At 53.0% G+C, this 13,609-nt stretch overlaps 1 protein-coding gene across 2 annotated transcripts in view; it reads right to left on the bottom strand.

The window, feature by feature from the left end:
- Positions 1–13,609, bottom strand: part of LOC143986935 (lysocardiolipin acyltransferase 1-like) — a 149,191-nt gene that overhangs the window by 80,429 nt on the left and 55,153 nt on the right. For both annotated transcript variants that reach the window (XM_077485345.1, XM_077485344.1), the window contains exon 5: positions 3,421–3,537. In XM_077485345.1, the coding sequence (XP_077341471.1) occupies positions 3,421–3,537 (117 nt within the window). The remainder of the gene's footprint in view (positions 1–3,420; positions 3,538–13,609) is intronic.

Genomic DNA, 13,609 nt, shown 5'->3' with positions numbered 1-13,609 from the left:
GCGTAGAAAGTCATCAGAGGCAGCGGATGAAATATCGGAGAATCCAGAAACAACCGCTGAGTGTGCAGACAAATGCGTCCCAAATCCGGGACCCCCCCTCCCCTCCCCCTGCAAAAAGGGAAACAAAGTCCACACCGTTACATGTGGCAAATAGAGAAGTGACTTTATTCTATATATAGGACATTGTACAACCCCCACCCCAAATAAAGAACATGTCCAAACATACAGACCCCCCAGTACAGAGAACCCCTACACCAGCCCCTCATGACGTCATCATCCATTGGATGGCCCGGGTCATTCCCCCCATATACAGAACATGTGTGTGTCATCATTCACCAAATATAAATCTATATATATTACAAGATATTTCATTTATAACACCCCCCCCCCCCCCCCCCACTAAACACCGAACTGTAAATCACTGTGCAGCATTCTGAGGACAATAGAAATATAAAACATCCCAAATCAAAAATCCTCCAAAAAAACTAAAATAAATACTAAGACTGCAAAAATGAGAGCGGTGATGTACCCCGGAGGGTAATGGTGTACCCGGAGGGTGGTAGTGTACCCCGGAGGGCAGTAATATACCCAGAGGGCGAGGATATACTCCAGAGGGCAGAGATATAACCCAGAGGGCGGTGGTGTACCTCAGAAAGCGGGGATGTACCCCAGAGGGCAGAGATATACCCCAGAGGGCAGGGATGTACCCCAGAGGGCAGAGATATACCCCAGAGGGCAGGGATGTACCCCAGAGGGCGGGGATGTACCCCAGAGGGCGGGGATGTACCCCAGAGGGCGGGGATGTACCCCAGAGGGCGGGGATGTACCCCGGAGGGCGGGGATGTACCCTGGAGGGCGGGGATGTACCTCAGAGGGCGGGGATGTACCCCAGAGGGCGGGGAGTACCCCGGAGGGCGGGGATGTACCCTGGAGGGCGGGGATGTACCTCAGAGGGTGGCGGTGTACCCCGGATCAGTGCTGAACCATAAAGTACAAGGACTGGTTGCAGAAGGCTGGACATTTGGCTTCATCGGTGAGGGGGAGAAGCTGGGGAGGAGGGGGGGGTGATGTATATTTCTAGTCTATGGAATTTTGGATTGTACACATTACAATGGGGGGGGGGGTATGGAGTATTTGATTGTACGCATTACAATGGGGGGGGGTATTGGAGTATTGGATTGTACGCATTACAATTGGGGGGGTATGGAATATTGGATTGTACACATTAGGGGGGGGGGGTATGGAATATTAGATTGTACACATTACAATGGGGGGGGGATGGAATATTGGATCGTACACATTACAATGGGGGGGGGGGTATGGAGTATTGGATTGTACGCATTACAATGGGGGGGTATGGAGTATTGGATTGTACGCATTACAATGGGGGGGTATGGAGTATTGGATTGTACGCATTACAATGGGGGGGGGGGGTATGGAGTATTGGATTGTACGCATTACAATGGGGGGGTATGGAATATTGGATTGTACGCATTACAATGGGGGGGGGGTATGGAATATTGGATTGTACACATTACAATGGGGGGGGGGGGGGTATGGAATATTGGATTGTACACATTACAATGGGGGGGGGGGGGTATGGAATATTGCATCGTACACATTACAATGGGGGGGTGGGGTGGAATATTGGACTGTGTACATTATAATGGGGGGGGGGTATGGAATATTGGATTGTGTACATTATAATGGGGGGGGGGGGGGTGGAATATTGGATTGTACACATTTCAATGGGGGGGGGGGGTATGGAATATTGGATTGTACGCATTACAATGGGGGGGGTATGGAATATTGGAATGTACGCATTATAATGGGGGGTGGGGGGTATGGAATATTGGACTCTACACATTATAATGGGGGGGGGGGGTGGAATATTGGATTGTACACATTTCAATGGGGGGGGGGGGTATGGAATATTGGATTGTACGCATTACAATGGGGGGGTATGGAATATTGGAATGTACGCATAATGGGGGGTGGGGGGTATGGAATATTGGACTCTACACATTATAATGGGGGGGGGGGTGGAATATTGGACTGTACACCTTACAATGGGGGGGGTATGGAATATTGGACTGTACGCATTATAATGGGGGGGGGGGGGGGGTATGGAATATTGGATTGTATGCATTATAATGGGGGGGGGGTATGGAATATTGGATTGTACACATTACAATGGGGGGTGGGGGGTATGGAATATTGGACTGTACACATTACAATGGGGGGGGGGGGATGGAATATTGGATCGTACACATTACAATGGGGGGGGGGGGGGATGGAATATTGGATTGTACACATTACAATGGGGGGGGTGGAATATTGGACCGGACACATTACAATGGGGGGGGGGTGGAATATCGGACCAGACACATTACAATGGGGGGTATGGAATATCGGACCGGACACATTACAATGGGGGGGGGGGGGATGGAATATCGGACCGGACACATTACAATGGGGGGGGGGGGGTGGAATATCGGACCGGACACATTACAATGGGGGGGATGGAATATTGGATTGTACACATTACAATGGGGGGGGTGGAATATTGGACCAGACACATTACAATGGGGGGGGGGGGATGGAATATCGGACCGGACACATTACAATGGGGGGGGATGGAATATCGGACCGGACACATTACAATGGGGGGGGATGGAATATCGGACCGGACACATTACAATGGGGGGGGGGATGGAATATCGGACCGGACACATTACAATGGGGGGGGGGGGGATGGAATATCGGACCGGACACATTACAATGGGGGGGGGGGGATGGAATATCGGACCGGACACATTACAATGGGGGGGGGGGATGGAATATCGGACCGGACACATTACAATGGGGGGGGGGATGGAATATCGGACCGGACACATTACAATGGGGGGGGGATGGAATATCGGACCGGACACATTACAATGGGGGGGGGTATGGAATATCGGACCGGACACATTACAATGGGGGGGGGATGGAATATTGGATTGTACACATTACAATGGGGGGGGGTGGAATATTGGACCGGACACATTACAATGGGGGGATGGAATATTGGACCGGACACATTACAATGGGGGGGGATGGAATATTGGACCGGACACATTACAATGGGGGGGGATGGAATATTGGATTGTACACATTACAATGGGGGGGGATGGAATATTGGACCGGACACATTACAATGGGGGGGGATGGAATATTGGACCGGACACATTACAATGGGGGGGGATGGAATATTGGACCGGACACATTACAATGGGGGGGATGGAATATTGGATTGTACACATTACAATGGGGGGGGGGGTGGAATATTGGACCAGACACATTACAATGGGGGGGGATGGAATATCGGACCGGACACATTACAATAGGGGGGGTAGATATTAGGAAGAGCGATGGTACCTTCCCGCAGGCGGTCCACGATGAAGGTGAAGCCGGTGGTGCGGGGGTGGAGGACGTACTCGTACTTCTCTAGGGAGTTCTTCTCGGCGAAGGCGTGGCTCCGGGATTTGGTGTTGTCTGAAGGGAAGAAAATGACAAATCGTTATTTCTCAGCTCCTCCCCCCCCCCCCACTGCCACACCCACATCATTTTATGAACATTATATTTAGTATTTTGTATGTTTCTGCATGTTTAATAATGATGGTGATCCTGCCATGAAAAGGGGGGAAGAGGAGAGAGGATAGAAAGGAGGGGAGGAGAGGAGAAGAGGGAAGTGGAGAGGAGAGGGGAGGGGAGGGGAGGAGAGGAGAAGAGGGAAGTGGAGAGGGGAGGGGAGGGGAGGGAGGAGAGGGGAGGGGAGGGGAGGAGAGGAGAGGGGAGGGGAGGGAAAGGAGGAGGGTGGATGGGAGGAAAGGGAACCGCAGGGAAAGGAGGAGCGGGGGAGGAGAGGAGAAAGGGATGGGAGGAAAGGGAAGTGAAGGGATAGGAGGAGAGGGGGAGGAGAGGAGAATGGGAGGAAAGGGAAGTGAAGGGGATAGGAGGAGAGGGGGATGGGAGGAAAAGAAAGTGCAGGGAAAGGAGGAGAGGGGAGGAGAGGAGAGGGGGGTGGGAGGAAAGGGAAGTGCAGGGATAGGAGGAGAGGGGGATGGGAGGAAAGGGAGGTGAAGGGAAAGGAGGAGGGGGGGGGGGGAGGTGCAAGGATAAGAGGACGGGGATGGCAGGAGAGGGAGGTGAAGGGAAAGGAGGGAGGGGGGAGGGAGGAGAGGTGATGGGAGGAGCGGGAGGTGAAGGGAGAGGAGGAGGGGGAGGGGGAGGGGAGGTGAAAGGAAAGGAGGAGGGGGGATGGGAGGAGCGGAGGGAGGGAGGAGAGGTGATGGAAGGAGAGGGAGGTGCAGGGATGGGAGGAGAAGGGAAAGGAGGAGGCGGGAGGGAAGAGAGGGAGGTGAAGGGAAAAGAGGAGGGATGGGAGGAGAAGGAGGTGAAGGAATGGAGGAGGGGGGAGGGGAGGAGAGGTGATGGGAGGAGCGGGAGGTGAAGGGAGAGGAGGAGGGGGATGGGAGGAGAGGCGATGGGAGGAGGGGGGATGGGAGGAGCGGGAGGTGAAGGGAATGGAGGAGGGGAGGGGAAGAGAGGGAGGTGAAGGGAAAAGAGGAGGGATGGGAGGAGAAGGAGGTGAAGGGAATGGAGGAGGGGGAGGGGAGGAGAGGTGATGGGAGGAGCGGGAGGTGAAGGGAGAGGAGGAGGGGGATGGGAGGAGAGGCGATGGGAGGAGGGGGATGGGAGGAGCGGGAGGTGAAGGAATGGAGGAGGGGGAGGGGAGGAGCGGGAGGTGAAGGGAATGGAGGAGGGGGAGGGGAAGGAAGGGAAGCACGCTGAGTAGTAGCGGGGGAAGCTGGCGGTGTATTGGCACACATTGCGATCATTGAGGGCAGTAGGTTTCCAGCCTCGGCTCGCGGTGTTGCCGCATCCTCCGCGGCACGCGGGTTTGGACACTCCGGAGGATTGGATGGCGGCTGAGCGATGGATGTGATTCAGTGGAAAGCTGTACTCACTTCACATGACTCACCCCCATCCATTCACTGTAACAGAAGGAGGTCCGCACTATTACAAGCCGCTAATTGGGGGGTTTATATATTATAGCTCATTAGTGGATTCCACTTACATCGGGGGATGGGGGATTGGGGAGGTGATCAAACAGAAATAGGTCAATTTTTATCAGGAACACATTTATAAATAGAAGACATTGAGATGAGTGGCGCCCCCCTCCCCCTCCCCCTCCCCCTCCCGGCCTTCTGTCACCCAGACATAGATGTGCCATGGCGGACCTCTCCACTCTGTACAGCCGCCAGAGGAACTCTCATTCCTGAACCCACCAATGTACCGACCACAGAGAATGAAGGAGGACGAGAGAATGAAGGAGGACGAGAGAATGAAGGAGGATGAAGAGAATGAAGGAGGGCGAGAGAATGAAGGAGGGCGAGAGAATGAAGGAGGACGAAAGAATGAAGGAGGACGAGAGAATGAAGGAGGACGAGAGAATGAAGGAGGACGAGAGAATGAAGGAGGACGAGAGAATGAAGGAGGACGAGAGAATGAAGGAGGACGAGAGAATGAAGGAGGACGAGAGAATGAAGGAGGACGAGAGAATGAAGGAGGACGAGAGAATGAAGGAGGACGAGAGAATGAAGGAGGACGAGAGAATGAAGGAGGACGAGAGAATGAAGGAGGACGAGAGAATGAAGGAGGACGAGAGAATGAAGGAGGACGAGAGAATGAAGGAGGACGAGAGAATGAAGGAGGACGAGAGAATGAAGGAGGACGAGAGAATGAAGGAGGACGAGAGAATGAAGGAGGACGAGAGAATGAAGGAGGACGAGAGAATGAAGGAGGACGAGAGAATGAAGGAGGACGAGAGAATGAAGGAGGACGAGAGAATGAAGGAGGACGAGAGAATGAAGGAGGACGAGAGAACGAAGGAGGACGAGAGAACGAAGGAGGACGAGAGAACGAAGGAGGACGAGAGAATGAAGGAGGACGAGAGAATGAAGGAGGACGAAGAGAATGAAGGAGGACGAGAGAATGAAGGAGGACGAAGAGAATGAAGGAGGACGAAGAGAATGAAGGAGGACGAGAGAATGAAGGAGTGAAGGAGGACGAGAGAATGAAGGAGGACAAGAGAATGAAGGAGGACGAAGAGAATGAAGGAGGACGAAGAGAATGAAGGAGGACGAAGAGAATGAAGGAGGATGAGAGAATGAAGGAGGATGAGAGAATGAAGGAGGATGAGAGAATGAAGGAGGACGAGAGAATGAAGGAGGACGAGAGAATGAAGGAGGACGAGAGAATGAAGGAGGACGAGAGAATGAAGGAGGACGAGAGAATGAAGGAGGACGAGAGAATGAAGGAGGATGAGAGAATGAAGGAGGATGAGAGAATGAAGGAGGACGAGAGAATGAAGGAGGATGAGAGAATGCTGTGATTATCGGAAATAAAATATATTCCACCCAGAGGAAATAAAAATGAAGAGAAGAGTAAAGCCGCCATACATGGGGTGACGTTCAGCAGGGACGGAGAAGAGTAATCACATGGGATGACGTTCAGCAGGGACGGAGAAGAGTAATCACATGGGGTGACGTTCAGCAGGGACGGAGAAGAGTAATCACATGGGATGACGTTCAGCAGGGACGGAGAAGAGTAATCACATGGGGTGACATTCAGCAGGGACGGAGAAGAGTAATCACATGGGGTGACGTTCAGCAGGGAGGGAGAAGAGTAATCACATGGGATGACGTTCAGCAGGGACGGAGAAGAGTAATCACATGGGGTGACATTCAGCAGGGACGGAGAAGAGTAATCACACGGGGTGACATTCAGCAGGGACGGAGAAGAGTAATCACACGGGGTGACGTTCAGCAGGGACGGAGAAGAGTAATCACACGGGGTGATGTTCAGCAGGGACGGAGAAGAGTAATCACACGGGGTGACGTTCAGCAGGGACGGAGAAGAGTAATCACACGGGGTGACATTCAGAAGGGACGGAGAAGAGTAATCACACGGGGTGACATTCAGCAGGGACGGAGAAGAGTAATCACACGGGGTGACGTTCAGCAGGGACGGAGAAGAGTAATCACATGGGGTGATGTTCAGCAGGGACGGAGAAGAGTAATCACATGGGGTGACGTTCAGCAGGGAGGGAGAAGAGTAATCACATGGGGTGACATTCAGCAGGGATGGAGAAGAGTAATCACACGGGGTGACGTTCAGCAGGGACGGAGAAGAGTAATCACATGGGATGACGTTCAGCAGGGACGGAGAAGAGTAATCACATGGGATGACGTTCAGCAGGGACGGAGAAGAGTAATCACATGGGGTGACATTCAGCAGGGATGGAGAAGAGTAATCACATGGGGTGACATTCAGCAGGGACGGAGAAGAGTAATCACATGGGGGGACATTCAGCAGGGACGGAGAAGAGTAATCACATGGGGTGACGTTCAGCAGGGACGGAGAAGAGTAATCACATGGGGTGACGTTCAGCAGGGACGGAGAAGAGTAATCACACGGGGTGACATTCAGCAGGGAGGGAGAAGAGTAATCACATGGGGTGACGTTCAGCAGGGAGGGAGAAGAGTAATCACACGGGGTGACGTTCAGCAGGGACGGAGAAGAGTAATCACACGGGGTGACATTCAGCAGGGATGGAGAAGAGTAATCACACGGGGTGACGTTCAGCAGGGACGGAGAAGAGTAATCACATGGGATGACGTTCAGCAGGGACGGAGAAGAGTAATCACATGGGATGACGTTCAGCAGGGACGGAGAAGAGTAATCACATGGGGTGACATTCAGCAGGGATGGAGAAGAGTAATCACATGGGGTGACATTCAGCAGGGACGGAGAAGAGTAATCACATGGGGGGACATTCAGCAGGGACGGAGAAGAGTAATCACATGGGGTGACGTTCAGCAGGGACGGAGAAGAGTAATCACATGGGGTGACGTTCAGCAGGGACGGAGAAGAGTAATCACACGGGGTGACATTCAGCAGGGAGGGAGAAGAGTAATCACATGGGGTGACGTTCAGCAGGGAGGGAGAAGAGTAATCACACGGGGTGACGTTCAGCAGGGACGGAGAAGAGTAATCACACGGGGTGACGTTCAGCAGGGAGGGAGAAGAGTAATCACATGGGGTGACATTCAGCAGGGATGGAGAAGAGTAATCACACGGGGTGACGTTCAGCAGGGACGGAGAAGAGTAATCACACGGGGTGACGTTCAGCAGGGACGGAGAAGAGTAATCACACGGGGTGACGTTCAGCAGGGACGGAGAAGAGTAATCACACGGGGTGACATTCAGCAGGGACGGAGAAGAGTAATCACACGGGGTGACGTTCAGCAGGGACGGAGAAGAGTAATCACACGGGGTGACATTCAGCAGGGATGGAGAAGAGTAATCACACGGGGTGACATTCAGCAGGGACGGAGAAGAGTAATCACATGGGGTGACATTCAGCAGGGACGGAGAAGAGTAATCACATGGGGTGACGTTCAGCAGGGACGGAGAAGAGTAATCACACGGGGTGACGTTCAGCAGGGAGGGAGAAGAGTAATCACACGGGGTGACATTCAGCAGGGACGGAGAAGAGTAATCACATGGGGTGACATTCAGCAGGGATGGAGAAGAGTAATCACACGGGGTGACATTCAGCAGGGACGGAGAAGAGTAATCACATGGGGTGACATTCAGCAGGGACGGAGAAGAGTAATCACACGGGGTGACGTTCAGCAGGGACGGAGAAGAGTAATCACACGGGGTGACATTCAGCAGGGACGGAGAAGAGTAATCACACGGGGTGACGTTCAGCAGGGACGGAGAAGAGTAATCACATGGGGTGACATTCAGCAGGGATGGAGAAGAGTAATCACACGGGGTGACATTCAGCAGGGACGGAGAAGAGTAATCACATGGGGTGACATTCAGCAGGGACGGAGAAGAGTAATCACACGGGGTGACGTTCAGCAGGGACGGAGAAGAGTAATCACACGGGGTGACGTTCAGCAGGGAGGGAGAAGAGTAATCACACGGGGTGACGTTCAGCAGGGACGGAGAAGAGTAATCACATGGGGTGACGTTCAGCAGGGACGGAGAAGAGTAATCACATGGGGTGACGTTCAGCAGGGACGGAGAAGAGTAATCACATGGGGTGACGTTCAGCAGGGACGGAGAAGAGTAATCACATGGGGTGACATTCAGCAGGGACGGAGAAGAGTAATCACACGGGGTGACGTTCAGCAGGGACGGAGAAGAGTAATCACATGGGGTGACATTCAGCAGGGACGGAGAAGAGTAATCACATGGGGTGACATTCAGCAGGGACGGAGAAGAGTAATCACACGGGGTGACGTTCAGCAGGGACGGAGAAGAGTAATCACATGGGGTGACGTTCAGCAGGGACGGAGAAGAGTAATCACATGGGGTGACGTTCAGCAGGGACGGAGAAGAGTAATCACATGGGGTGACATTCAGCAGGGACGGAGAAGAGTAATCACACGGGGTGACATTCAGCAGGGACGGAGAAGAGTAATCACATGGGGTGACGTTCAGCAGGGACGGAGAAGAGTAATCACATGGGATGACGTTCAGCAGGGACGGAGAAGAGTAATCACATGGGGTGACATTCAGCAGGGACGGAGAAGAGTAATCACACGGGGTGACGTTCAGCAGGGACGGAGAAGAGTAATCACATGGGGTGACATTCAGCAGGGACGGAGAAGAGTAATCACATGGGGTGACGTTCAGCAGGGACGGAGAAGAGTAATCACATGGGGTGACGTTCAGCAGGAACGGAGAAGAGTAATCACATGGGGTGACGTTCAGCAGGGACGGAGAAGAGTAATCACATGGGGTGACGTTCAGCAGGGAGGGAGAAGAGTAATCACACGGGGTGACGTTCAGCAGGGACGGAGAAGAGTAATCACACGGGGTGACATTCAGAAGGGACGGAGAAGAGTAATCACACGGGGTGACATTCAGCAGGGACGGAGAAGAGTAATCACACGGGGTGACGTTCAGCAGGGACGGAGAAGAGTAATCACATGGGGTGATGTTCAGCAGGGACGGAGAAGAGTAATCACATGGGGTGACGTTCAGCAGGGACGGAGAAGAGTAATCACATGGGGTGACATTCAGCAGGGACGGAGAAGAGTAATCACACGGGGTGACGTTCAGCAGGGACGGAGAAGAGTAATCACATGGGGTGACATTCAGCAGGGACGGAGAAGAGTAATCACATGGGGTGACATTCAGCAGGGACGGAGAAGAGTAATCACACGGGGTGACGTTCAGCAGGGACGGAGAAGAGTAATCACATGGGGTGACGTTCAGCAGGGACGGAGAAGAGTAATCACATGGGGTGACGTTCAGCAGGGACGGAGAAGAGTAATCACATGGGGTGACATTCAGCAGGGACGGAGAAGAGTAATCACACGGGGTGACATTCAGCAGGGACGGAGAAGAGTAATCACATGGGGTGACGTTCAGCAGGGACGGAGAAGAGTAATCACATGGGGTGACGTTCAGCAGGGACGGAGAAGAGTAATCACATGGGGTGACATTCAGCAGGGACGGAGAAGAGTAATCACACGGGGTGACGTTCAGCAGGGACGGAGAAGAGTAATCACATGGGGTGACATTCAGCAGGGACGGAGAAGAGTAATCACATGGGGTGACGTTCAGCAGGGACGGAGAAGAGTAATCACATGGGGTGACGTTCAGCAGGAACGGAGAAGAGTAATCACATGGGGTGACGTTCAGCAGGGACGGAGAAGAGTAATCACATGGGGTGACGTTCAGCAGGGAGGGAGAAGAGTAATCACACGGGGTGACGTTCAGCAGGGACGGAGAAGAGTAATCACACGGGGTGACGTTCAGCAGGGACGGAGAAGAGTAATCACATGGGGTGACGTTCAGCAGGGACGGAGAAGAGTAATCACATGGGATGACGTTCAGCAGGGACGGAGAAGAGTAATCACACGGGGTGACATTCAGCAGGGATGGAGAAGAGTAATCACACGGGGTGACATTCAGCAGGGACGGAGAAGAGTAATCACATGGGGTGACATTCAGCAGGGACGGAGAAGAGTAATCACATGGGGTGACGTTCAGCAGGGACGGAGAAGAGTAATCACACGGGGTGACATTCAGCAGGGACGGAGAAGAGTAATCACATGGGGTGACATTCAGCAGGGACGGAGAAGAGTAATCACATGGGGTGACATTCAGCAGGGACGGAGAAGAGTAATCACACGGGGTGACGTTCAGCAGGGACGGAGAAGAGTAATCACATGGGGTGACGTTCAGCAGGGACGGAGAAGAGTAATCACACGGGGTGACATTCAGCAGGGACGGAGAAGAGTAATCACATGGGGTGACATTCAGCAGGGACGGAGAAGAGTAATCACACGGGGTGACGTTCAGCAGGGAGGGAGAAGAGTAATCACATGGGGTGACGTTCAGCAGGGACGGAGAAGAGTAATCACATGGGGTGACGTTCAGCAGGGATTGGCCGAATTTTGATTCATGAACGGGGGCAGGGATGTTGTACAGAAGTTGATCTACCAAAAAAAAAAAAAAAATGCTGTTAAGGAACTCGAGTGTCCTGCACAGAGCCCTGACATTATCCCCACTAAACACCTTTGGGAGGAATTGGAATGCAGATGGTGAGTCAGGTGGGGGGGGGGAGGGGTTGGCGCCCAATGTGGGGCTAGATATGCAAGGCAGGTCTTCTCATCCAACATCAGTACACGACCTGACAAAATGACACTCCAAAACGTTGTGGGAATCCTTCCCAAAAGACACGGTGTGACCAGTTTGGTGTGGAAGAACTCGAGTGTCCTGAACAGAGTCCTGACCTCATCCCTACTGATCACCTTCGGGGGGGGGACTAGAACGGGTCAGGTCTTTCTTGGTGTGTGGGATCTGTTTAGCACGCTCAGTTTGTGGTCAGAGGGGCACTTTTGGGCATGTAGAGGGATTCGGGGTAATCAATGTTGGGTCCCTGGAAAAGATTCAAACGTTGGATGGGATTTTTAGGCACCAGAAAGGATCCTCCAGGACAAGATTGATCTGTACAGAATTATTTCTATAAAAACATCACAATTGGAGTGACCTATCGGGTGGCAGGAGGTGCACATAAGAAGACCACCATTAGGAATCATCTAGCCACCAATGCCTTCATGTATAGGATAGGCCCCGGACCCCAACGCATTTTGACTCTTAATTTGAGTCTTCATCAGGAGGGTCAATAAACTGGTTACCGAAAATAGATACGGTGGAGACGCGGAATAAAAAGGGCTTCTTGATGTCAAGCAACAGTCACATGACTGGGGTCTTCCCAGAGACCTCCATGGAAGAATGATTTGGGGGATGGGATTATTAGCTTTTTTCATTTTTATTTTTGGGCTGCACTTAGTGTCAGGACCCAGGTCTGAACTTGCAACCTCTTCAAAACCCATCCTCACCATCAGGAGCTCTGGTGAACACCGGTTAGTGCTTGGACTCCACACCGCGGGGGAGCCTGCATCATCTGCTGGGGTGACCTGCTTGTGTCCTACTGGTCTCCAAGCCTGAGCCCTGAATCTGAGGCTTTAAGAATGATTGGATCAGCTGAAGACGTTAGATCTGCCCTATCAGCTAATAGAGAAGAGTGAGTATGACTTATCCTGGATGACCGGTCAAGGAGAGGAGGTTCCATAGTGACACGAGGTGATGATCTATGGGGGAGGAGTGATGGGGGTGACCGGTCTAGGAGAGGAGGTTCCATAGTGACACGAGGTGAGGATCTATGGGGGAGGAGTGATGGGGGTGACCGGTCTAGGAGAGGAGGTTCCATAGTGACACAAGGTGATGATCTATGGGGGAGGAGTGATGGGGGTGACCGGTCCAGGAGAGGAGGTTCCATAGTGACACGAGGTGATGATCTATGGGGGAGGAGTGATGGGGGTGACCGGTCTAGGAGAGGAGGCTCCATAGTGACACGAGGTGAGGATCTATGGGGGAGGAGTGATGGGGGTAACCGGTCTAGGAGAGGAGGTTCCATAGTGACACGAGGTGATGATCTATGGGGGAGGAGTGATGGGGGTGACCAGTCTAGGAGAGGAGGTTCCATAGTGACACGAGGTGATGATCTATGGGGGAGGAGTGATGGGGGTGACCGGTCCAGGAGAGGAGGTTCCATAGTGACACGAGGTGATGATCTATGGGGGAGGAGTGATGGGGGTGACCGGTCTAGGAGAGGAGGCTCCATAGTGACACGAGGTGATGATCTATGGGGGAGGAGTGATGGGGGTGACCAGTCTAGGAGAGGAGGTTCCATAGTGACACGAGGTGATGATCTATGGGGGAGGAGTGATGGGGGTGACCGGTCTAGGAGAGGAGGTTCCATAGTGACACGAGGTGATGATCTATGGGGGAGGAGTGATGGGGGTGACCGGTCCAGGAGAGGAGGTTCCATAGTGACACGAGGTGATGATCTATGGGGGAGGAGTGATGGGGGTGACCGGTCTAGGAGAGGAGGTTCCATAGTGACACAAGGTGATGATCTATGGGGGAGGAGTGATGGGGGTGACCGGTCCAGGAGAGGAGGTTCCAT

This window comes from Lithobates pipiens, unplaced genomic scaffold, assembly GCF_037356315.1.
Source record: "Lithobates pipiens isolate NorthernLeopardFrog02 unplaced genomic scaffold, aLitPip1_a1.2 Scaffold_18, whole genome shotgun sequence".
Taxonomy (NCBI): Eukaryota; Metazoa; Chordata; class Amphibia; order Anura; family Ranidae; genus Lithobates; species Lithobates pipiens.
Note: the sequence above shows the minus strand (reverse complement) of the source record. Positions and strands in the feature narration are given on the sequence as shown.